The sequence below is a fragment of the Musa acuminata genome, chromosome BXJ2-1 (genome assembly GCF_036884655.1).
Source record: "Musa acuminata AAA Group cultivar baxijiao chromosome BXJ2-1, Cavendish_Baxijiao_AAA, whole genome shotgun sequence".
NCBI lineage: Eukaryota > Viridiplantae > Streptophyta > Magnoliopsida > Zingiberales > Musaceae > Musa > Musa acuminata.
This window is the reverse complement of record NC_088338.1, coordinates 195,152-218,558: the sequence shown is the minus strand read 5'-3', so window position 1 is coordinate 218,558 and position 23,407 is coordinate 195,152. Positions and strand designations below refer to the sequence as shown.

Below are 23,407 nucleotides of genomic sequence, written 5' to 3'. Positions count from 1 at the left end.
TTGAATCAACAGGGAAGTCGGTGGCCGCGTAAAGGAATCGCGTCCTCTCTCTCTCCGTCATTTCGCAGGTCTCGTCGCGATTCGAGACGCCGATCCTCTCTTGCTTGGCCGAAGCATCGTCGACGAGATCGCTGGAGGTTGTCTTGGTTGGTTGCCCTTCTGGATCTCTGTCTCATCAATTCATGGTGGATTGTGCGGTTGAGGTTCGAAGTCGCGATCTTGGCAGTGTTCCTCTGCATTTGTTTCATTTGGATTTTTCTCTGGTACCCATATTTGGGAGTTGATTTGGGGGAATAGCGAAGCGAAATTTTCGGCTGTTCTTGATTCGGTTCTGCAAGAGGAGAAGTGGAAGTTCCCGGTGGATCTGGTTCCGCCTGCTTCGAATCAGGGAGTTGTGAGAAGGAAGGCGATAGGGTTTTGATTCGAGCGGAGACGGAGTCGTCATGTTCTATGGGGCGGTGTTGTGGGATCCGTGGCTTATCGTGTCGCAGATCGTCTGCCTCCTGTGTCTCTACTATCTGACCCTCGGATTGTTCATGGCCGTTCTCGTTAGCGCTCGAGTGCCCCGAATGAGCCTCGTGTACTTGTTCGATTTCTCGACGCTTGTGACTTCCACGATCACCGGATGGTGCGCCATCGCCTCGTTCCTTCTCAGCTCCCTCGCCGGGTAAAAAATCTCGGCTTTCTTAGTGATGGTCACTGATTTGCTCATCTTTTTTATTGGGTTATCCAAATCTCAGCTTTCTTGTTTGTGCTCACTAATTTGCTCTGCTTTTGTTTTCAATTGCCTCCAGGGAGTTACTTCCTAATCTCCTTTCCCCCTTGCTGTTGTTTGCTTTGAATTCTTCGTACCAGTTTTGCATCTTTGGGATATGAAACTTCTCCTTTCTTATTGATAATCTTCTCCTAATCTTTGCATCAATTATATATTTGAAATTTAGGCACATCGCATTCATTAGTTTGATGAATTTTCATGTGCTGCTTGATGTATAGAAATTTCACTACTTGCAGTGCTCTGCTCTTGAGCTCTTCAGGTTTTTGACTATGGAAATTAACTCAATATTACGGCCATTTAATAATGCTAAAAGGAACAATGTTTATTCCTATGAATTACTTCAACAGAATGTTATCTTAGTGAGCTTCCTTTTTTGCTTGAGCAGGGCAGGTTATTTGTTTCACTTGATAGAAAGAGCTAAAAAGTGCTTGGATTTTTCAGCTACTCTCTACATCATCCATCTCTTTATATGCATCATATATGGGGGTTGGCCATCTTCCATTACCTGGTGGGTTGTTAACATCACTGGTTTGGCATTGATGTCATTCCTCGGCAAACGGTTGTGCATCAGGCGTGAGTTGCAAGAAATTCCTATTGCAAGACTTCGTTCAGGTAAGCGATCTTTTGCTTGTTACTATTTGTCATCTATATCCTTATTCTTATGTGATGCATGCACACTTATGATAATATTCAAGTAACGCCATGGTTGGTTTCATGCTACAAATATGCATTCTTCTTGCATCAGATACCTTTTCTTCTAAATTCATTAACTACAGTGTTGATGGATATACAAGGATGGCTTCCACAAATGAGGGTCTAGAGGGGTCGGCGTTTGTAGCTTGAGGAGCAACATGACCATTTGTTTTTCTGTATGTTGAGAATTAAGGAAAGATATAGCATCATATAATTTTCAGAAAAAAATAATATGGTGCCTAGATGCCTCCAATGCCTCAACCACTCTCTGGAAGGCAGAGTTTAATCTGCAAATTTGAGCCTCACTAATTATCACCTGATTCAGATCAGGCAGTCACTTATTAAAATTTTAATGTAGTTTTTTTTTTCCAGACCATGCGGACCATCATCACAATGGAAGCATATGATAGTTTGAGAGGATCCTGCTCTTAATTTATACCTAGAGTGAAGGATACCAATAAAAGTTAGTGGTACGAAACAACAAAACCAGGTCAGCAGCCAATTCAGTCCATGAAGACCACACAAGAGCAGCATGTAATTATGACCAAAAACAATTATCGGACATGGTACTCAATATCATGAATTTTCATCTTCTGTCATATTCTGTCATAATCTTGTTGTTTTTCTAATTCAAGAACAACCTATAATATGTCCAATGAGTAAGCTTACTTTAAGAATTCCTTTGGTTGTTCTATAGCATCTGATTTAGCTGCTCCCTTGTATTGTTTCTATGACCATCCAGCTTAGTTTAGGGAACTTTCTGCAATTATACTTTTCTTCATCCATGGGTATTTTGCCAGTCACTAGTGGGCGCTACATCCACCATCGATGTTGTTCTTTTAAGAATTACCACTTGATAGTTTTGTCTTTACAAATGATTGACCTAATTTACCATCAAAATATAAAAGCCATGGGATCTCATTGCAACTCAGGATGTATGTCTAGGCCTTCAACACAAACTGATGCTAAACTAAGCTCTGCCTTTTAGGGAGATTTTTATATTTACCCTTGTGAATTGTATGTTATTGTAGGATATCAAGAATCAAAAACTTTAAATGACTTGTATGCTCTGATTTCTTTCTTCTTATTTTTTGTACTATTTATTAGTTAACTTTTGTGAAGTTTATTCTCCACAGATGTTTGAGAAGTTAAACATAATATCGCGATCTCCTCCATGTCCTTAAGAAATTTGAGGAATTGTCAAGTTGATGAAAAGTAGATCACGTGAATGGATGCTGATGACTGCAGCAATGATTCTTTTGTTGTAGATCCTTGGTGTCAATCTGTGGAGGAGCAGAGACATGATACTGGCAACTACAAAATTCTTGCTTTTGTTCATGGTTTTACATGTTCAGTTTCTAGGTTTAAAATTTCATTTCTTGTCATGTACAAACGTATAACAAGAATTATGGCTCTACAGGTTGAAAATTTACTCATACAATTATGATTAAACTGTGATTTGTATTGTCTTCATGTTGATCAGTTTCATGGCTTTATGTTCTCTGGCTTTATCTGTCGATGATTATATAATGGGTTGAGAAAGAAATGACCACTAAATTGCAGCTCGTTTGACCTCATTTTGTTACACTAAGGGAATAAGTTCATGCGAGTAATCAAACAAGCTTTATTGACTCCTTGATGTTATTTTCATGCGTGCTGATGATTTAAGGAGGAAGCTCTATGATTCTAAGGACGACGAGCTGCGGACCAGCACACCATTCCCATCCCCAGCACGTAGCGATCATGCTTCCGCCGCCTCCGCTGCGGCCGCCCGACCGCAATAAGCACTCAGCTTGCACTCGGCCTTCATGCCCTCCTCTGTAGCGCAGAACCGCAAGAACTCGCCGAAGGCGAAAGGACGGAAAAGGGTGGGGCGGCGTTCGTCCACCAGCTCCGCCGGGGCTTGGATCACCGCCTCGTCCTTGGGAACTGAGAAAAGTATGACAGAGTATCTCGTGTCCTCGCCACCCACGTTGACGCGATGCAGAGGGGCGGTCACCCTGCCATTGCTCCATGCCTGCTTGGAAGAGCAGGAGAGAATAAGTTTACCGATATGAGTGGGCTTCGTCAGCAGGCGAACGTGTCTTGCATTTAGTCTACTGATGGGGACAAGGATGACGTAGTTGAATACGACAACAATAGATCCAGATTTTTTTTACAGTACCCGAAAGGTATCGCCGGCGATGACGAAGTAGGAGGTGGGGGAGCTGGGCTTGGCGGGGATCCACTGCCCGTCTCCGCTGTCCACCTCCAGCCCATCCACCCCGTTCAGCTGGCACACGATCCCCAGCGTGTTGACGTCCCGGTGCGCCATATACCCCGCCTTCTTCCTCTCTCCCTCCTCCTCCTGTTCGCCGTCACCGACCGCGCCGTACTTGGAGAAACGAAGCAGGTACCAGATGGACGCCGACTGCTCCTCGTGGTACTCGGTCACCCCCAGGCTCTCCAACACCATCCTCCTCACCATCTCCTCCAGTTCTCCCAGTTTCTTGGAGAACGTATACGCCTTCTCGCTACAAGCAGATCATATGCGTGCCCATCAATTTCGCAGTTCGCACTGCGCGATGGATCGGAGAAATAGGAAGACGGTGATTACCAGAAATCGGGGTTCCCGTCGGGCCACAGGAGGCCGCAGAACCTTGGGGCGCCGTGAGGAAGGGGCGCGTCCGTGATGGCGAGGCTCTCATAGTCGAAGCCCGAGATCTGGCCGAGGTAACCGCCGAAGGGCTTGTCGGACGTGTTCTTGATCTTGGCCTCGAGAGGCAGCGGGAACAGTTCCTCGGCGGCCATCTCCAAGATCGAGCCACGGAGCTGGGGAGTAACCCGGTCGTACACCGCCTCAAAGCAGCCGTAGGACCCAAGCGCTTGCATCACCTGCTCCCGCACAGCCTCCCAGCTAGGCGATCCGGTGTCGGCCTGGCCGACGCCGGTGAAGTCGATCTTCGGGAGACCTCGTTCTTGAGCTGCTGCTGCTGCTACCGCCGCCGCCATCCGTCTCTCTCTCTTCTCTGCCCAACCCACCCGAAAGCACAGACACCGTTCTCGGTCAAAATCGATGGCCGGAGTCACGAGACCCAGCAACGATTTCAAAGCCTGTTGCATCAACAGTGCAAAGGACAAGGATAACCCACGTGGAACCGCTCCCGACGCAGCACGAGATACAAAGCACAATACAACCAACGTTATCATCTTCGTCGCGTGTCAACATCAGTGAGGATCGTGTGGGCACCTAATTTATATGATGGTGATCATACATTAGTTTAATGAGCATATAGATTAATTTTCTATGTAACGAGTTGCTTTCAGTCTGCTGCAAGTCCTCAGGATCGTACGCCATTAGCATCAGCAGTGACGTTGCTTGCTCTCTTGTGCAGGGTAAGCGTGCATGAAACGGAGCCTGGCACTGACCAAAGAACGATCCCCTGGTGAAAGTGATGCTCTCCAACTCGAGTGGGCTTCTTCTTCGTGCATGACTTCTCTTAGAGGGAATGCTCCTCTTGTCCTACGGATGCTGAAGCCATGCAGACGTAGCCACCCATCATTGTCTGGTTCATACGCTCAGATAAGAGTATATTGATGCAACTGAGTATAAAGCAGCAGCTTTGTGGCAGCACACAAAGCGTGAGAGGTTTCGTAGGCGACGACGACTCATGCAACAGAGAGCATCATAAGATTTCCATGGAGCCAGCCATTTATTCCCTCTGACACAGTCTGCCTTCTTCTCCGGCATGCGGTGATGAATAGCGCATGCATGGCACAGCAGATGCCCAAGCGTCAGAGGTCTTACATCCCTTCACTGCAAGCTGTTCTAAGTAAAAGGTTTGACCACCAGAACATATACCTCGTTTGGAGATCTCCTAATGATTTCATGCTACGGAAAGGAAACACTAAAGGTTCTCGTTCTCCATTTCTGTATCCAAAATATACATGTTCTCCAGTTCTGCACCGCACTGCACGATGGGGTGAAAAGAAGTACACAGGAAGAAGGATGGGAGGAGGTCTTCTCTTCTTGTTTCCTTCACCGCATGGCCATATGACGGGGTTCCTTCCACCGGAGAAGGACGTCGCGGGCGATGTTGAGAGCGTCATGGGAGGCCCCGAGGAGGCCTCGCCGGGTGAAGCCCACGCAGTAGAGCCCCTTCTCCCCTTTCCATCCGCCGGGGAATGGGTCTTTGGCCATGCCCTCCTTCGTGAACAGGCCACAATCACCCTGCCATTGTTGGGACAACGAAAATATCAGTGTTACGTACGTGCATGATGGTGCAGAGTAGACCTGCCCCGGTTTTGGCCCACCTCTGCACCTCTGGCACAACAAAGTGATGCCTCCAGTCGCTTGACCCACTCAGGAGGCCTCACCTCGTGAGCAGGAAGACCAACCAAACACGTTGTGATACCTTGAGCCACGAAGGTACGTTGCTCTTGTAACCCGTCGCCATAATGATCGAGTCGAACTGCATCTCTGTCCCGTCCACGAACTTGGCTCCTCCCGTTGTCATCTCCTTCAGCCCCTGCATTACCTTCGTCCCCGCGAAAGAAAGGGGAGGCACAAGTTTTAGCAACGATGGAGGAGGAGTTCGATCCTACGCTTGCTTGGTGAGAAATCTAATGGAGGCAATGCACACGAGTTGTTCGACGGAGAAGCCATGCACCTTAATGTTGCCTGATTTGATTTGGGCGAGGGCGCCCACGTCGAGGACCGGGGTCTTGCCCGTGAGGTTCTTGAGCTCGATGGGGCCCGTCTTGGGCCTTCGGAGGCCGAGCCTGTCAGTGTCGCCGAGCAGGAGATGGGCCATGGCGCACAGGAACTGGTCCACCAGCCTCAGCGGCAGCCATCTCAAGAGCGCCATGGACACTCCAAACGTCGACAGCCCCAGCATCTCACGCGGCAACACACGCACCTAAACACCAGCAGGATCAGAGCCATGCAAATAGTGGAAGCTAATGAAGTGGGGAAGAGAGCAGAGAGAAAGCTCACGGTGTTCCTGACCACCATGTAAGGCCTTGCGCCATGGCGGCAGAGGTCCAAACTGACCTCCATGCCGGAATTCCCGCACCCTACCACCAACACCTTCTCCCCCTTGAAGTCCGCCCCGCACTTGTAGGCGCACGTATGGACAACGCGCCCGCCGAACCGCTCCATCCCCGGGAACTCCGGGATCACCGGCTCTGCGTTCTCTCCCGTCGCCACCACCAGCCAACGGCTCACAAGCTCGCCCCCATCGCGAGTCCGGACTCTCCAAGCCCCGATCGCCCCGTCGAACTCCGCAGCCAGGACCTCGGTCCGGAACCGCGGCCGGACGCCGAATGCGGCGGCGTAGGACTCCATGTAGGATACGAACTGCTGCTTCGACGGGTACTTGGGGAATCCCTCAGGGAAGCCCATCAGCGGGAGCTCGCAGAACTGCTTGGGGAGGTGGAGGCGCAGGCGGTCATAGGTGCGGTGCTGCCAGAGCGAGGCGACGCAGCTCGACTTCTCGAGGACGGTAGAGGGGATGCCGACGTCGGCGAGGCAAGCCGCGGCGGCAAGGCCCGAGGGGCCAGCGCCCACAATGATGGGGCCCGGCGTCCAGGTAGCAGGGCTTATCTCGCCTTCAGCTTCCCTTGCGGAACCCATGTGTGCTCGCTCTCTGCTCTGCCCTGCCCTGCTCTGTTCTCTCCCTTCCTTGCTGCGCGATGGCTGTCAAAAGCCGCCTTGTTGTTATGCGACTGTGGAAAGGGACCTCTTCTCCCGGGTAGATATCATTACCTCTTTTTTACCGGAGGAGAAGGTAAGGGGCCTTTATAGGGTTTCGGAAGGGACGAAAGGGGCGAGTGATGTTTCGGAACTTGGACTGTTTTAGGTGGGGTTTAATGGAGGGTTTTGCTTGCAGGGCAGAGAAAGGAACTGCGAGCGTGAAATGTAGAAGCGTGAGGACCGAGGCAAACGATACAGCGGATGTCAAAGAAGGCAGAGATATGGAAAGAAGAACAGAGACTCTTCTTCCCAGCAACATTTAAGTGGTGGCTCAGCAAATCTCCCACACTGATATATATCCCTCGTTGTCGTATCAGAAACTTGGATTACTACTACTGCTCCTGTCTCTCTCTTTGCATCACATACATGCATCAAAACAGGACACTGAATGATTCATTTATGGAGAAGAAGATTGTTTCTGATGACAGCAAACCACCACTGCGTTCTCGCACTTGGAAAGCGAACGTAGCTTTGAGCAAGATTTGACCTGGAATTTCTTGTCACCTACACAGTCGAATAGAATCCCACGCCAAACTCTTCTGCAGACGGCATGTCCTATCATTGGTTTCCTCCTTTTTCCTCTCTTACTCTTGTCAGGATTCTTCACGTCGTCAAGCAAATGTTCGATGATCGACTTCACAGCTTCATCGTTGCTCATGGCGACATGGTTTCAGTGCCAACTCTTGCAGGGAGCGAAGATGAGCTTTTTGTACTCGCCTAACTCGACGCGCGTGCTACTTCAGAGACGCACTGTAGCTCACCCGTGTGTCCGGGGTGAGTGACCGAGCACAGAGTGAGGACTTGCAGTGGTCGGCAGCCATGGCCTCGAGAAGTTCCTGTGATCGGTTTGCATTTGTGGCTGACGAGGCAATGTGTGCAGGGCCCGAGGCCCAAATGCTCACCAATCGGTAGCGCACACCGTCTCATTCCGTAGTCCCGTCGTCCTCGCCATACCAGTGCTAAGTTGAAGCTGAAGGCCATGCAACTAACAGTTCATCTCGAACACCCACGCATCCGGAACACCTTCACACCACGCAAGGGGACTGGTGATGCATGATGACGACGACGGTCTTGTCTCCTCTCTCTCTCTCTCCCCCATGGGATTTCCCTAAATGGACACGTCTCTCTTCTCTCTCTCTCTCTCTAACGCCCTTAAGTCCACCCCTACACATGGGTGCACGGAGGACTCGCCTGCGTCACTGTAGCCCTATGAGCCGAGATGATGATGTGATGATCACTGCCTTGACCAGCCCGGAAGATACGAGAGAGAGAGAGAGAGAGATAGAGAGATCTGGTGGATTGCTTTCAAGAAAGATTTGGAGACGAGGGTAGGGGCCGGGATAGCTTCCAGAAATGGCAAAGAAAACATGAAACGCCGATGGTGGACGAACGGAGGGGACGAGACGTCGCCACCCGGGACAGCGGTGGTGACGCCGGGGATGACTTGCTGTGACGTGATCCGGTGTATTGTACTGTGTACTGTATATCAATGTATCAATCAATCGATCTGATGGTCGAATTGAGGCGTGAGGATACGACGTGCATGCACGTCATGGTGATGACGGGATGGGATATCGCACGTAGCGTGTGGTTTTCGCTCTTATCTGTCGTCTTTAATATGAGAGAGAGAGAGAGAGGGGTTGATGTGATGCAGGCTGTGCAATTTGTGACATGGCAGACAAGAAAAGCCTGTAACATTGTAGATTGAAGTGGGCCGGCCCAAATTAGGTCGGTCCATGTTGGTCCGGCCTCAGCTTAGTAGAACCGGTGGCTTGGGTTGGATATCGTAAGTTAGGAGCGTCATGATCAAAGGATCCAACGGCTGAGAATGTCGCGTTCAAACGAAGCGGAGGGGGGAAGAGAGGCAAAAAGGGAAACTTCCAGCTTAGGGTTTGCCGTGCTGATGAAATATATACTACCGCGCCCTCTTGCGCTGTTCCTCATTTCGATCGGGCTTCCCTTCGGTCCCTCTTCGCGAGCGATCTCATGGTAGGGCTTACGGTTTGATCCCGCTTTGTTCTCCTTCTTCCTCCGGAGCTCTGTTGCTTATCTGGGGTTTTTGATTTCTGGTTCTGCAGGCGTTGCCGAATCAGCAGACCGTCGATTACCCTAGCTTTAAGCTGGTTCTCGTAGGTGATGGAGGGACCGGTGAGATCTCTTCCTATTTGTCTTCTTCGTTTGTCTGTCGATCTTTAATCCTTTGATTCTTTTGTTCATCTTCGGATGTTGTTGTTGTCGCTTTGGTCAGTGTTTTTCTGCGGCATATATGTCGGAACATTTGTATTGGCCTTGATTTGGTTTTTCTGTTTGCTTGAATTACCACATGAAATTCCAAACAAATCAAGTTTCTTTATTATGTTTGATATCGGTTCCAAAAATCTTGCCTTTAGCCCTCTGAACCTCTTGTTTCAGTCTACTGTTACATAACACTTGGTAGTGCTTTTGTTTCCTGTGTCACTGGAATTGTGTGATGTTTCCTTTTCCGCCACTATCAATAATAGATATGGATCGAACGCCAAATTGATTGCTTGATATGTAATGACACTAAAAAGGCTTGTTTATCGTTTATAGTCTTCGCTTCTTTAGTAACTGATGAATTTTTTTGTAGTCGCCTTCAAAAAGTTTTTTTTTTTCTTGTTCAGAAGGAAAATGAATTATTTGATGCATTCTTTATGATGTAATCATCTGCTTCCCCTATGCTATGGTTCAGGAAAAACCACATTTGTGAAGAGGCATCTTACTGGTGAATTTGAGAAGAAGTATGAGCGTAAGTGTTACAACAGTTTCTGGGCAGATTTTTTTTTTTTTTTGGTCGAGTATTTATATACAGTATCTTGCATTCTTATTTTCAGCTACAATTGGCGTTGAGGTCCATCCGTTGGATTTCTTCACAAACTGTGGGAAGATCAGATTTTATTGCTGGGATACAGCTGGCCAAGAGAAATTTGGCGGTCTTAGGGATGGATACTAGTAAGTCTTAATTGACTGGATTCTCTTAGCATTAGATATAATGAGTTTATTTTAATACCATATATGCAATTCAGGTTTGTTGACTGACCAAAACTTGTTTGATTAGAAGCTTAATTTCTTACATGTAATTATGCCAATTATGTGATGCATATTCGGGGATGGCAGTGGGTCAGGGTTTTGAGGTACACAATGCGCTTAAATTGGGTTAGGTTACTCTTTATTGGATGTGGGATAGATTTGAGTAGAAAAATGGGTGTGACTGAAAGATGGGTTTGAGATGAGTACAAAATTTAATAATCAACTACCTGAAACCCAAGCTTAATCTGGGACTTTTCCAGTTTCGACCTCAACCATACAGCTATACCAACAATACAGAGATTGGTTTTGAAATCGGCTCAACTCACTGTAACTGAATGAAAGAGGGAGCACCAATATGATGCCATCTGAGATGGCAGAAATAATTCACTAATGCAAAACTTTGAAGTTAAAGTTAAAAGGTACTAGGAATTGGATAAGGCAATCAAGAACCATTTGGCATATAAGTACACTGCTACTCTGCATCTAGGTCGATAAAGAAAGCTAAAGGAATAAGAGTAGCATCTTTGCAATGACAGAAGGCTTATTAAATTTTGCAATTTTTAAATGCTACCTTTGGTAATCAAATGGTCATATGAAATCGATTACTTTAATTTTGTAGGGGCTATTTATTCTGTTACTAAAAAAAAATAGTACATTCATAAATTTGTCCAATTGAAATAGACCTTTCTTTTTTTGCATGCCTGAAGTTTTTGAGTGTAAACGGAAATAAATCAAATACTTAAATTTGTTGGATTATGTAAATTCGATATCCTTGTTTTTAATTATTCCTTTAGCTTTCTGTGGTGCCGGAGGTACACAATTTTTCTTGTCTTCTGTTGTCTGTGATGTGATGTGATGGGTAACATTGATGACTTATTGCTGTAAATGTTTGTGTCAAGATATGTTTTGTTTTTAACTTGATTCTTCCTGACTCGTATACACAGCATCCATGGTCAATGTGCCATTATCATGTTCGATGTCACTGCCAGGTTAACGTACAAAAATGTTCCAACATGGCACCGAGATCTCTGCAGGTGGTTTGACTATGCTTGGAACTGAATGTGCAAAAGTTGTCCTCATATTTCTAATTGTCTAATTATCATATTTGTTCTGAAACCAGGGTGTGTGAGAGCATTCCTATTGTCCTCTGTGGTAACAAGGTCGATGTGAAGAACAGGCAGGTCAAAGCAAAGCAAGTTACATTCCACAGGAAGAAGAACCTTCAATACTATGAGATTTCTGCGAAGAGCAATTATAACTTTGAGAAGCCCTTCCTTTATCTTGCTAGAAAACTCGCAGGGTAATGAGAAATGAGTATTATTTTGTTGTAAGCTGCATTATGTGTATGTGGTGAACTTAATGCCATTTTTGTTGGTAGGGACCCGAATCTTCACTTTGTTGAATCACCTGCTCTTGCGCCTCCAGAAGTCCAGATTGATCTGGCTGCGCAGCAACAGTAAGCGCAGCTTAACTTTCTGTTCGATAGTTTGAAATTCAGTTCCCTCCCCATGGTTTCCAATGCTATTTGGTCAGAATTTGCGACATCAAAAGCACCTTCTTGACAACAATACGATGAATACCTGTTGTACCTTTCTTTTCTAATTATCAGTTTTAGTAGGGTATATATATCTCATTTCCAGTGTCGGTAATTGTTCTTCATATCATCGTATCATGCATGCTAAGAAGCTTTATGTGGTTCTCAGTTTGTTGTATTCTGATGTTGATAACGGTCGATCATGTGTACCTACAATTTTCAGGCATGAAGCTGAGCTGGCTGCGGCTGCTGCCCAACCCCTTCCTGATGACGATGATGATGTGTTTGATTAGAGTTTCTTGGTTCATGTCTATATGCAGTAAGGTCTCAGTCTGTGTAGTTTATCTCTCGAGGCCCCGTCTTCGAACTATTTTAGTTTTTTCACCAGCCATGGAGTTGAACTTTCCACGTTTACCGTTTGAAAAGTCATGAAGACTAGTTTGATTAATTGATTCAAGACTCTTTCCTTTCATGTGTGATCAAAAGTTGTTATTTAATCATGTTCTGATTCTAATTCTTCGTTTATTTCTCTGTCAAGAAGAAACGTAGACACAGTGTTCGGTGTCAGGTTCGAGCTCCTCTCAGTGCCATGGTTGCAAATTGCAATATTAATTTGAGTTGAATTATTCTCATCTTAGTTCTTACCATAACCTCCTTTCATGGAGGTGTGAAGAGTAAAGATGTGGCCTTAATCTTTTTGTTTTGGTTTTTGCTAGTAAGTTTTGAATTTATGATGCTAACTCTTCCACTGACCCTTTCTCCTCTGATGATTTAAAAGAACTATGCTAGTAGAAACATTTCTAAGGAACTTGTTTTTGATCTTTTGGAGAATGATGCGATCAACCCTATCATACATCAGAGTCAAGGGAGGTGTTGCATCAAAAGGAGGAGACCAAGAATGAAGTAGCACCATCAAGAGCAGAGGTGGAATGCTCGGTGAGCATTGAATGTTTCCAAGTTAGTTTCAAGATAATAAATTTCAAGTTTAATTCTATTAAATGTTAGGAAACAGATTCATATCTTGATATAATTATAAAAATTTAAAATTATCAAAATATAATGCATTTAATATGTATTATAATTTGTATTTGACTTTTAATAGATTGTGACTTATTTGATTCATTGTACAAGAGATCTTCTACAAAGGGGAAGGAAGAAAAATTGATGTGGGATTCTTATTTTTAAAATCATATCAAGTTTTTTATATTTTGAATTATTAGTTTTTCAGTTATCTTTGGAAGAAAGAATTCTCTTTTGTTCTCCCATATCTTACTTTTAAGCATATCATCATCGTAGATCTAAAATCAGTAAAAGGGTGAGAAAGAGGAAGAACAGATTCCTGAGTGAGTTTGACTTGTACGTATACTTTTCCTCGAATATTGTTTTTAGAAGTGGATTTCCCTACCACTTTTGATTTCTTGTTCGTTTGTGATGGATTTGCCTGGCTTTCTGTTCTAGACGGTTCCAATTTCGATTTTAAATTAAAATCTTTTTTTTTAATAAAAAAATTAATTTAATTTTTTTTATATTAATGTTTAAATTTAAAATTTAAATTTTCATCAAAGCTTATATATACAGTTCTTTATACCTAATGACATAAATTAAGTAATCCCTTACCCCCCCCCAATGGCCGTCAAATGTTCTGATTATTCCTCTCGTCAGTAGATCAAATATATATATATATATATTTTATATCTTCCACTCAACTTTTAGTTCAATCATCAATGCACACCTTCAACTCTTGAATCATCAATACATACTTGGCTCTCAATTAATTCAGGGGTCATACTGATTTCATCTTTTAGTATCTTTTATCTCTTATTTCCTAATCTGTCCTATGGAAAGCAGAGTTGATCATAACTTGTTTATTAATCATTTGGCTGTTGGATAGGCATCCATTTGTGCTATTGCAGGTCAAGTGGATATTATTGGTGGATTTCCCTGCACAGCATGTAACCATCTGTCTTAGTCATAAAGAACATACAGATAATATAACATGGATTCTCTCTCTCTCCATCTTGGCTGAACCTTGTGTATCTATATCCTTGTCTATATTGTTTCTCATAGGGTTTGATGTTGGAGACCTTTCAGATGATGGCCCTGTGATGTTGATGGAATGGATGCTTTCAGCAGCACACACTGCAAATCTTTTGTCAGCTGAGCCAGCTGATGGTATCTTCTTGTTGTTGTATGGGTCATATACTTGTATTGATTTCCAGTACTAATTTCTCTGTCCATTCAACTTTGAGAGCTTTAAACACCAAAAAAACCTTTAACTCTATTGCCAATGAGAATTTAAACACACACATTTGTGAACAGATAGTAAACTCATATGATAGAATGCTGGACATGATGCTTAATCTTTGTTTGGTTACTTCAATTGTCACTCAAAAACTTCAATAGTAAACTCATATGGGTGCTGCAACTGCATTGTACCCTGCCACTTTCTTCACACATGGAAAATACGAAAATGGCAGTCTATAGACTCTATACCCCATAAACTTCAGTGCAGTTATTGGCCTCAGTGGCTGGCTTCCATGCTCAAGGTCTGTTCTATCTTAAAATCATCTCATCTGTCCAATGTTTGATCGATGAAAATATCACATCTATCGAATTCTCGGCATGTGAATAAAAAATGCAAGAAAATATGCATGTTCCACTCACCCAGGAGCTTGAACGCTAAGGTGGAAAGCTCACATGATGCTGCAAGGTGAGCTGCCTCCTTGCCACTTCCATTGTGTCATGGAAGAGGTACCTTCTCTGTCACAGAAGAACATGATTAGATACCTTCGATATGAAGTTATCTTGCAATAAATGTAGAGAAGAATTGATAAGCCAAAAGATGTGAACGTTACTGTTTGATTCGTTTTGCCATACCAACAGGAGCTCAGAATCCTGATTTGGATGCACACAATTTACCATGAGTTTGTTTCAGGTGATGGAGTGGTTCCGTATAAACACGGGAAAATTCTGGAGAGGTTCTAAGAGTGTTTGGGTTCAGAAATCTCACGTTCAAGACCTTTTACAATGAGTATGTCTCTGATGCTGTTGTTGTTGTTCCATCGATCTCATATTTCTGACTTCTGAAAACTAGATTCCTGAAAAGAAAAGAAAAATAATAGATTTCTTCAATTTTCCTGCCTTACACAACGAAGCAACTGGAATTTTTCAGACTCGAACACTGCACAATACCAGAAGAAATGGATACTGTCTGCAAGTGGCTCACAGCAAGGCTGCAGCTTGATGGGTCTCGCAGAAAGTATATCCAATTAGTGCATTAAATATGTAGAATTTGTATGTATACAAATGTATTCGGGAGTATGTCATTCTGATACTATTGCTTGAGTGGTCTAATAGCTTGATAGATATGCTGCATCCTACACTGTCTTCCCAGTTCTTGTCCATAAATCCAGCCAGAATTCATTTGCTCTTCACTATGGTTTTCATATACTTGCATTCCATGGTCATAGACAAAAGTTACAACATTATAATGCAAAACTGGATTAGGCACTAGAGCATCCAGGATGTTTTTTCCTTGGAAAATTTCTCGTAAAAAGTAATGTTCAGGATGATGAGAATGGAACAACACATAACATGAATTAACCAAGGATAGTAAATAAGCAATCATATAATTGGCAAATATTTGAAGTTATAGTCCACAGCTAGAAATTAAAGAATATAAGTTCAGAAGGTGCCTGAATTAGTTGCCAGCTCCATGACCATGTTGCTGCTTCTGCCATGATTAACAGCCATGCTTGTCATCTGCACATGATGCACAGACAAGTTCTTGCAGTAACAGAAAGAAAAGCCAGGATTTATGGCAAAAAAATTGTCAGATTTTGATCCTGAAGCACCAGAATTCATCCAAATTTCCTCATGACCCATTAACATGACCAATCTCTTTTACTTCTTTACTTTAATACTTGAGTCCAGATCAGGCAGGAAATCATCATTATTTGGCTCAGCACTTCCAGAACAACGGATTATATGAACAACTTTACAATATCTGTGAATGTTGCTTGCTGCGGTAAAAGCAGCAGTGATTAACCATGAGCTGTGCGCATGCAGCAGCCAGTTCAGAGATTCAAAGGCTACACAAAGAATTAACATCACAATGCATCACAATCATCTATCATCTTGACCATAGTCCAATGACAAGTGCACAGAAACTAGCTGCGCTTCAAACGTGAAAAGGAAAACTAGAATCAAGATACACCATCATCATCCAACATCCGGAACTGCCGTCACTGCCTTTCTTGGTTCTGTTGAGAAGCTGCATCTGTCTCATCAGATCCACCATCGCCAATAGCTCCATTGCTATGGCTCGTTCTCCCAACAGATGTTGAATTGCTCAAGGTCTCTCCCCATAGTATCACTCTACTTCCCCTTTGACCCCTTGATGAATCCTGCAGAGAGGTTCTTGGTCTAGAAGACTGTGGCAGAGATGAACGAGCAGTATCGCTACCTCCAGCTTGACGCACATGCACTACCAAAAGCATAGTGACCGAGGGAAATATGAAGACGCTGCCATTAGCCTCTTCGTCATCCTCATTAATGTAGAACCCATCTTCCTCTCTGGTAACTGATGAACGAAACATGCTGAGCAGGTCTCCAAGGTCCCGCTGTCGCTCCATCCTTCTCCAGTCTTGCTGTCGATCAGGATCTGCCTCTGATGGCCGCACAGATGGATGCTCTTTCCTTGCATGCTTCCTTAGCTCACCATAAACACCACTAAATGCACATGACTCCATAGAGCAGCTACGAGTCTTAGCATTCATATATTTGCGAGCTGGCTCTATGACTGTCCAACTAGTGACTAGCCCTCGACAAAGAGGGCATGAAAGCTTAGCTGGCTGTTGTGCATCACCATTATCCTGGAGTGACTTAGATCCAGAGAAGGCCTTGCGGTACTGATCCAGACAATTAGAGTGACGATAGCTAGTGTCACACATGAACGGACGGCAACCATTGTCATGTGAGGAGCATAGAAGGAGAACAGCATTGTGGGGGTGCTCCATGCACACAGGGCAACGAACCTCCTCCCATTCTTTAATGTCCTTGGCCGACTCCACAGAATCAGTTTGGATACGTGAGGAAGAAGTAGATGGAAAAGGTGATGCACGGGATCGCCGTTCAAATGACAGAGACCGTGACCTCCTTTCCTTGGGCATTTTAACTGGTAGGATAGAGCAGAACCACCAAAATCTTCCTGCTTTGTATGATGAGGACTGAAGTTCCAAAACAATTCACGGCACTGTAACTAAACAAGGGTGCAAAAGATTGAGATCAGTGAACAAATGAGATAAACTTCCAGCTCAAACTTCTATAAAAAAAATCATTTGCATCTGATCATCTTTTGCCGGTGCAGAGAGCTCTAATGGGTAAAAAAAGAGATACAAGGAAATACATCCACACGACGAGACCACAAAGATCCAGAAACTGGTGTCTAAATGCTACTTGTGGAAGATAAATAGCACAATTCTAGATTCGGACGCTAAAATTTCAGTCCAAAATAAGATCAACGAAGCACCCGCGAGAACATGCAAAAGAACCGTAGTGCAACAGGACCCTTTCATCAATTAGCCAGGATGCCAATCCGGCTGCATCACAAGATCTACAAGTCGGTGCTACTCATGACTATGCTTACCCGCCCCCCAACACAATGCGAGCAACTGCAAGATGTGTCCGATCGGTCCATCTGCAAGTACATGATCAACATCTTGGATACAGGCAATACACATCCATATCCTGGACGGTTCATTACGGCTTCTTGCACGCAGGAAAAGAAAAAGGAAGGAAAGTGTTCTCCAAACGAAGGCGGACGCCACATAATTGGGTAGGTGGTCAAAACCAGCAAGTCTCCACGAAGCTACCCGATTCCACAAAAGGGATCGCAAGAACAAGAAGGCAAAAGACAACTCACTCACTCATCGGGCGGCCACTACCCATCGTCATCCACATCAAGAAACCAAGCACTCCGAGATTTCGAGCTAACCTCGACAGAGGCTGCTGCGGCCGCCGCTGCTTCTTCCATTCCAAAGGATGAAACAACATCAAAAGAAGCAAAAGACGATCGCTTTCCAAGAAAAGAAGAGGCGTAGAAGGGGGGTTATTGCGGCAGATCAGAAGACAGAGAGATCGGAAGTGATTTCTTGATAGAGGGCTTTTACCGGCGGAGGGCAGAGAGGAAGACGCGAACTGCGGACTGCGCCAATGCATCATCCGACTGAAGTATATGTAATTGGAATGCGAGGCTTCTCTTCTTGGATTTGGCTTTGGCGGAGACGGCTTGAAAGAGCGAGAGAGAAAAAGGAACCCTAAATTCCCGTAGAGAGACAGCAAAAGAATTGTGCGTATATATTTGTGCACGTCGCGAACCTAACATTTGCTTGAAAGTCCAAGATTACCCACTCGCCTACCCGCCTCGTGATGCGGTTGCAGTCGGGCTGAGTCACATGGGGCCCGCAGATGGATCCAATAGCAAAGCAGATAGGGCGTTGCATGTTCTCCGGAAGGGATTTCAAGTTCAAATTTCAAAACGGCGAGCAGAGGGGTCGCGTGACGCGTACATTTTCTTAGTTAATATTATTTTATTTGGAGGGGAATACGAGAAATCCAATTTATTGCACAAAATGAAGATGGTATTGAGATCAAATAATTATTATTTATTAACATCGATAAATAAAAACATGACATTGGGATGGGATGTCAACTATTCTTTCCCTATATTAGTATGTCTTATGGGTGCGTTTGAGCCCAATACATATTTCGGGTGTGAATTGATGTTTAATATATTTTAAATTATATTTGACTTGAATGCTATATTAAAAATGTGGATAGGATTAGCATTTCAATAATTACAAGATATTAATATGATTTTTTGAATTCTAAAAGTATCCTATGGTTTTATATAAAAATATAAGATTACTAAAATAATTTAATGAGATATCAATATGATTTACATTTTCCATAAGATAAAAATTTATTTATTTATTTTAAAAAATTATTTTTATATTTATTTATATAATTATTTTTTATTTATAATATATTTTGATCAAATAATTTTTTATGAGATTACATGCATTTATTTATTTTATTTATTAATTTAAATTATGTATATATTATTTGAATAAAATTATAATAAAATATTTAATGAATTTTGAAATATAATTTTGCTTACGTCAATACATATTTTTCATCTATTGTTTTCCAAAAATTCAAAGCATTCTACTTGTGGAAATAGTCCTCTTTCTCCGACTACATATTAAAAATACAAATATGTTTCCAAACTTAACCTATATCTCCATGATAAACATAAAGCACAAAATTTGCATTCAATTTAAGATGTCAAAATATACCGAAAGTGGCTTATTTCCACTCTTTTTATATGCATTATTTAATAATAAAAAAGTATAAAAGTCATGGGATCCATAAATAAGAATTTCATGGAGACCAGAATGTACTTCAATCTTCATATTTACCCAAAATTACACTACAGTTTTTCCTGAAATCAGATCACCATTTATTCTAACTTTCATGCACATTCCACCATATCATCCTAAGCATATATGCATGCAATTCTCAGCTTATTATAAGAATAATAAAACAGAGATGATTTAAGTATTGCAATCACATAGTTCCAATATGATGAGTTTAACACTTGCTCTTTTTGAAATATACCTGAATGCATTATCACCCTGGCAAAAGGCAACAAGAAAAGATACAGTGGAAAATTATTTGTTCCTACTCTCTCACTACTACTAAGAAATGAGGACATGAGAATTTCTGAATAAAGGTTGCTTAAACTAAGTTAATTCAAATGTACAACAAGAGCTGAAGAAAAAAATTAGACGACAACTACCAAAACTACTAGGCCTACCTCTGGAAGTTCACAGGTTCATTGATCACAACTTGACCAAAAATAAGTCAAAGAAACCAAATGTGGCAACAAAGATGGGAGAATTCCTGTTAAGTGGCACTGAGGAAGAATCTGAAATTTGAGTTCCAAACAACAGCAGACACAAGAGTTTCCTGCCAATTGAAGACTGTCAGCAGATTGTGATTTTAGATAATTTTGTTGCAAAATAATAGGGAAAAGAAGAGGACAAATCCATACTTAATTATGTAAAAAAAGGGAAAATGTAACAACGAAGGCATCAAGATGCACACAGGAACTAGTAAAGCTGATCATGCTGATTAAAAAGGAATACCTTAAAAGAATCTTCAAGGGCAACGCACTTTCGTCTTGGAGATCTCTTTTACAGTGAGTGACAAGATACAGTTTCCAGATATGACTAACATCAAGCGCTACGTTTGCATAGTCCAGAAGATCTGCTTGGTCTCAAGAAACATGATATTTTGACATCCAAAATTCGGACTAGCGAACACTTAAAGGTGGGCAACCCATAGCCAAAGGCAAACCCAAGTTTTCGACTGTCCTGAATGTCCTTGGGACCATCTTGTCAACATAAAGTGTGCCATCTAAGTGATCGCACTCATGTTGTAATATGCGAGCCTGCCAGCCAATAGCATCTATCTTGATAGGATGCCCATTGCGATCCAGACCTGTGACTTCAACCTCGAGGTAGCGCTCAACCACCGCTCTGAATCCATCAACACTGGAAGAAGAGGGAAAGCAAGATAGTCCGATCCATGCAATGAAGCAGTTTATGGAAAGTGATAAAAAAGAGAAGTATGAAATTGTTGAACTCAAGCATCCAATTCTCCAGCGTATACAATCAAAAAGATAAGAAGCACCTTAAGAAACTAATATATGGCTAAATGTAGATTCCACATTAAAAAACAAGAAGAAAACAAAGTTACATATTAGTTAGCTGCAGAGCATGTTAATCCTAGGACACAAAAAGGTCAAATGGTATACAAAAAGAAAAAAAAAACGTTATTGATCAACTGGTTGTCAGAGATCCACCATTGGTAATAAGAACTTACAACATATATGTATATATATATGTGTGTGTGTGTGTGTATATATATATGTATGTATGTATGTATATATATATATGTATGTATGTATATATATCACACACACACACACACACACATATATATATAACACTAGTTAACAAGGAAGAGATAAATGCAAAAGTAACATATTAAATTTCAAAAAGAGTATAAAAAGATGTGCTGAGGATCAGAAGGCCTTCTGTGCATTAAAATATAAAACACAACCAAAACAACACTTTGATCTGTGTCGAGAGGAACTCTAAACAACTGAATTAGTAACTAAAATGTTAAATAATTTACCTCAAGCATCCTTCAAAAAAGAAGGCAGTTTTGTTGCTCTTCTTCTTAAGCTTTGGGTTCACAATAACCTGTATAATGAGAACTGATGAATGACAGGTCCATGAATGAAATCATAGGAACCAAGAATGAATATATACCCAACAATTTGAGTTACCAGAAGATCAAAAGGACGGCGGTCTTGGGCTTCAATTTCATTCTTAGGAGCATAACTAATGTACTCTTTTGTATCCTCCAGAACAATAATCTGCCAATTAAAATGGGTGCATCAGTTCATAATGCCAACACCTAATAGTTGTAGCAGGGCAATACATGGTCAGAATTTCTTCCCACCCTAACATCTACATAATGATGAATAAGATTTTGCAAGGTTGAGTTATATTATAGTGAAGGCCAGATTCAATTCAAAGACCTTGGTCTTGCTTTTTAGAGTCTTTAAAAGCAAACTATGCTACAAACATCAATATTTAGAAATGAATATATTGATAAAGAGACCAGTTCCCAGTTGCCCCTCAATTGTTTTCCACTAAGGAATGACAAGACAACTCACTGACACATTATCATGTTAAACAAAAAAACTTATTGGTAATCAACATCTTCTGTTTTATCTTGAAAGAATGAACCAGCACATTCATCAAGTTCTTGGACATGCATTATTGCATGTGATCCTAGATGATGTTGGAGTATCCTATTAATTCAGGCAATTTAAACATCATGAAGCATTTATCAACTAGAATAATATTTCAGGCTAGGCATGCAAAAAGAACAACTATGAACTACCACGGTTCTGAGAAACAGGTTTTGGAACTTGGCATCTAGCTTCATTCCAGAGCCACATCTCATTGAAGGGTGTGTAACCTCAAGAATTCAGGAAAATGACAAGTCAATTCATACTAATAGACGGTCCAGGTAGCAAGTCCTGAAGTTTTCATTTCTCTAAAAGCTCATGGCAGAGGCACGGGCAGACAAGTTATTCTAGCCGGATTCCAATTTTAGTTCTGAGAAAATGCAATAAGAAAAAGATAATAGAGAAGACACTGCTGACAGATAATGCTAAATCATGTCTATTTTCTTCAGATAGGGCCGTTATTTACTTCGATTCACAGAGCATAGAGTTGCTGCCACTTCTTGATGACACCCCATTCACCGAGGCTTGAAGCTACTTATCCAACTCCAGAAGGTATTAAAGAACACAACAGGATGAATTATCTACTCTAGTCCCCACAGGCTCACATTGGCTAATATAGCAGAAGAAAGAGCATGAAAAGAGGGTGTGTGTAAGGAATAAAGGTGCGACCTTCAAGGGGACACCGATCTGAGGAGCAGCGAGGCCAACGCCAGGAGCCTTTCTCATGGCGGAGACCATGTCATCTATGATATTCTGGATCTTCTCCGACCCAATCTCCCGGGGCGGCACCTCATCGGCGGGTTCATGGAGGACGGGGTCACCGGCCTTCACGATCTCCGGCAGAGCGGTGCCCTTGCTCTTCTTCGCTCCGAAGCCCGAGAACCAACCGCCGGCGGACACCCTCGTCAATGTGCGCTTCTGGAGGCCCAAGAGAGGGGATCGCCGGCTCCGTCTCGGATGGTAGGGCGTGGGAGTGGACGAGAAGCGGAGCGAGTTCGGGCGCAAGCAGAGGGCTCCGGTGGCGTTGGAGGGAAAGGGAAGGGAGGGGAGGAGGTTGGACAAGCGGTGGACGGTAACCGTTGTCGTCATCGTCAACACCGTCGTCGCCTTCATCCGGAGGAGGGAGTCCGCGATGATGCGGTGCGTAACGCGTGGGGGTGTCCATCGCACTCATCTTCCACCCTGCATCACGTGCATATCGCATGATGGTTTGATTATTGATGGGCCCGATATGGGCTTGGCCTGAAAAAGCCTCATTTTACTCTATTAGAGGGCAAAATAGGCAGGACGCGTACTCTCTACTAATTATAGATTAATCTTCTATGCTTAACATTTTGATTTTTATATTTTTAAAATTATATTAAATTTTTTATACTTATAAAAATTAAATATTTAATCTCATTTCTTCTCATGCCGTCAACTCTACCAACAAAGACTTTATCTTACTTCGATTTATTGTGATATTTTCATCAAACGAAATAAGAAGAAACGAGATTAAATATTTTACTTTAAGAGTCTCGATATAACTTTTAAAAATATAAAGATCTAAGAATAATTAATTAAAAAATAATTTCTTTGAGGGGTGATAGCCACAGTTGAATGCTCAGCCATGGAACATCACATTCTGAGAGCAGTCTTGAGCGTAGGGGTTGAGATAAACCTAAATCTGTCGTGTTCATTATTTGATCAATGGATCCCGCGGGTGAACTGCCATCATACCTCCATGGTTGAACG

General features: G+C 42.8%; 6 protein-coding genes across 14 annotated transcripts; 2 read left to right on the top strand and 4 right to left on the bottom strand.

The window, feature by feature from the left end:
• The first annotated feature begins 46 nt into the window (after positions 1-46).
• LOC103970251 (uncharacterized) lies at positions 47-2,941 on the top strand. Of its 3 annotated transcripts, XR_001979373.2 has the most exons (4): positions 47-667; positions 1,161-1,387; positions 1,841-2,034; positions 2,605-2,941. XR_001979373.2 is itself a non-coding variant. In XM_009384157.3 (3 exons), the coding sequence occupies exons 1-3, from the start codon at positions 444-446 to the stop codon at positions 2,610-2,612; spliced, it is 459 nt and encodes a 152-aa protein (XP_009382432.2). In that variant the 5' UTR covers positions 47-443; the 3' UTR covers positions 2,613-2,941. The 3 variants fall into 3 exon arrangements, 2 of the variants coding, with proteins under 2 accessions (XP_009382432.2, XP_064947910.1); XM_009384157.3 differs by lacking the exon at positions 1,841-2,034; XM_065091838.1 differs by lacking the exon at positions 1,841-2,034 and having other exon boundaries at positions 2,591-2,941.
• Positions 2,942-3,072: 131 nt separating this feature from the next.
• On the bottom strand, positions 3,073-4,608 carry LOC135598287 (probable 2-oxoglutarate-dependent dioxygenase AOP1). The gene is made up of 3 exons (XM_065091836.1): positions 4,065-4,608; positions 3,633-3,981; positions 3,073-3,485 (listed from the first exon to the last, which is right to left on the bottom strand). The coding sequence occupies exons 1-3, from the start codon at positions 4,568-4,570 to the stop codon at positions 3,210-3,212; spliced, it is 1,131 nt and encodes a 376-aa protein (XP_064947908.1). The 5' UTR covers positions 4,571-4,608; the 3' UTR covers positions 3,073-3,209.
• Positions 4,609-5,344: 736 nt separating this feature from the next.
• On the bottom strand, positions 5,345-7,291 carry LOC135598288 (indole-3-pyruvate monooxygenase YUCCA1-like). Its single transcript, XM_065091837.1, has 4 exons — positions 6,444-7,291; positions 6,118-6,366; positions 5,863-5,985; positions 5,345-5,678 (listed from the first exon to the last, which is right to left on the bottom strand). The coding sequence occupies exons 1-4, from the start codon at positions 7,080-7,082 to the stop codon at positions 5,487-5,489; spliced, it is 1,203 nt and encodes a 400-aa protein (XP_064947909.1). The 5' UTR covers positions 7,083-7,291; the 3' UTR covers positions 5,345-5,486.
• Positions 7,292-9,102: 1,811 nt separating this feature from the next.
• On the top strand, positions 9,103-12,256 carry LOC135598286 (GTP-binding nuclear protein Ran1B-like). Its single transcript, XM_065091835.1, has 8 exons — positions 9,103-9,191; positions 9,281-9,350; positions 9,913-9,969; positions 10,055-10,172; positions 11,195-11,284; positions 11,371-11,550; positions 11,629-11,706; positions 12,008-12,256. The coding sequence occupies exons 1-8, from the start codon at positions 9,189-9,191 to the stop codon at positions 12,075-12,077; spliced, it is 666 nt and encodes a 221-aa protein (XP_064947907.1). The 5' UTR covers positions 9,103-9,188; the 3' UTR covers positions 12,078-12,256.
• A 3,418-nt stretch (positions 12,257-15,674) lies between these two features.
• LOC135598285 (uncharacterized) lies at positions 15,675-18,394 on the bottom strand. 7 transcript variants are annotated; one of them, XM_065091830.1, is made up of 3 exons: positions 17,955-18,394; positions 17,432-17,811; positions 15,675-17,044 (listed from the first exon to the last, which is right to left on the bottom strand). In XM_065091830.1, exon 3 carries the CDS (start codon positions 16,953-16,955, stop codon positions 16,029-16,031), a length of 927 nt encoding a protein of 308 aa, XP_064947902.1. In that variant the 5' UTR covers positions 16,956-17,044; positions 17,432-17,811; positions 17,955-18,394; the 3' UTR covers positions 15,675-16,028. The 7 variants fall into 7 exon arrangements, with proteins under 7 accessions (XP_064947902.1, XP_064947904.1, XP_064947903.1 ...); XM_065091832.1 differs by having other exon boundaries at positions 17,708-17,811; XM_065091831.1 differs by having other exon boundaries at positions 17,432-17,805.
• A 1,172-nt stretch (positions 18,395-19,566) lies between these two features.
• LOC103969782 (peptide deformylase 1A, chloroplastic) lies at positions 19,567-22,832 on the bottom strand. Its single transcript, XM_009383461.3, has 5 exons — positions 22,343-22,832; positions 21,203-21,292; positions 21,049-21,116; positions 19,995-20,402; positions 19,567-19,815 (listed from the first exon to the last, which is right to left on the bottom strand). Exons 1-4 carry the CDS (start codon positions 22,784-22,786, stop codon positions 20,162-20,164), a joined length of 843 nt encoding a protein of 280 aa, XP_009381736.1. The 5' UTR covers positions 22,787-22,832; the 3' UTR covers positions 19,567-19,815; positions 19,995-20,161.
• Positions 22,833-23,407: the final 575 nt, after the last annotated feature.

Coding starts and splice junctions, on each gene's coding strand:
- LOC103970251 (XM_065091838.1), top strand. CDS start 444: ATGTTCTATGGGGCGGTGTTGTGGGATCCGTGGCTTATCGTGTCGCAG. Junction 668..1,160: donor CTTCTCAGCTCCCTCGCCGG/GTAAAAAATCTC, acceptor TTGCTTGAGCAG/GGCAGGTTATTTGTTTCACT. Junction 1,388..2,590: donor TATTGCAAGACTTCGTTCAG/GTAAGCGATCTT, acceptor ACTTTTGTGAAG/TTTATTCTCCACAGATGTTT.
- LOC135598287 (XM_065091836.1), bottom strand. CDS start 4,570: ATGCAACAGGCTTTGAAATCGTTGCTGGGTCTCGTGACTCCGGCCATC. Junction 3,982..4,064: donor GACGGGAACCCCGATTTCTG/GTAATCACCGTC, acceptor ATCTGCTTGTAG/CGAGAAGGCGTATACGTTCT. Junction 3,486..3,632: donor TCGCCGGCGATACCTTTCGG/GTACTGTAAAAA, acceptor TCTTCCAAGCAG/GCATGGAGCAATGGCAGGGT.
- LOC135598288 (XM_065091837.1), bottom strand. CDS start 7,082: ATGGGTTCCGCAAGGGAAGCTGAAGGCGAGATAAGCCCTGCTACCTGG. Junction 6,367..6,443: donor ACATGGTGGTCAGGAACACC/GTGAGCTTTCTC, acceptor GCTGGTGTTTAG/GTGCGTGTGTTGCCGCGTGA. Junction 5,986..6,117: donor TCAAATCAGGCAACATTAAG/GTGCATGGCTTC, acceptor GCGGGGACGAAG/GTAATGCAGGGGCTGAAGGA.
- LOC135598286 (XM_065091835.1), top strand. Junction 9,351..9,912: donor CGTAGGTGATGGAGGGACCG/GTGAGATCTCTT, acceptor GCTATGGTTCAG/GAAAAACCACATTTGTGAAG. Junction 11,707..12,007: donor GATCTGGCTGCGCAGCAACA/GTAAGCGCAGCT, acceptor TACAATTTTCAG/GCATGAAGCTGAGCTGGCTG.
- LOC135598285 (XM_065091830.1), bottom strand. CDS start 16,955: ATGCCCAAGGAAAGGAGGTCACGGTCTCTGTCATTTGAACGGCGATCC.
- LOC103969782 (XM_009383461.3), bottom strand. CDS start 22,786: ATGAAGGCGACGACGGTGTTGACGATGACGACAACGGTTACCGTCCAC. Junction 21,117..21,202: donor GCCGTCCTTTTGATCTTCTG/GTAACTCAAATT, acceptor CTCATTATACAG/GTTATTGTGAACCCAAAGCT. Junction 20,403..21,048: donor TTTTTTGAAGGATGCTTGAG/GTAAATTATTTA, acceptor CTCTTCTTCCAG/TGTTGATGGATTCAGAGCGG.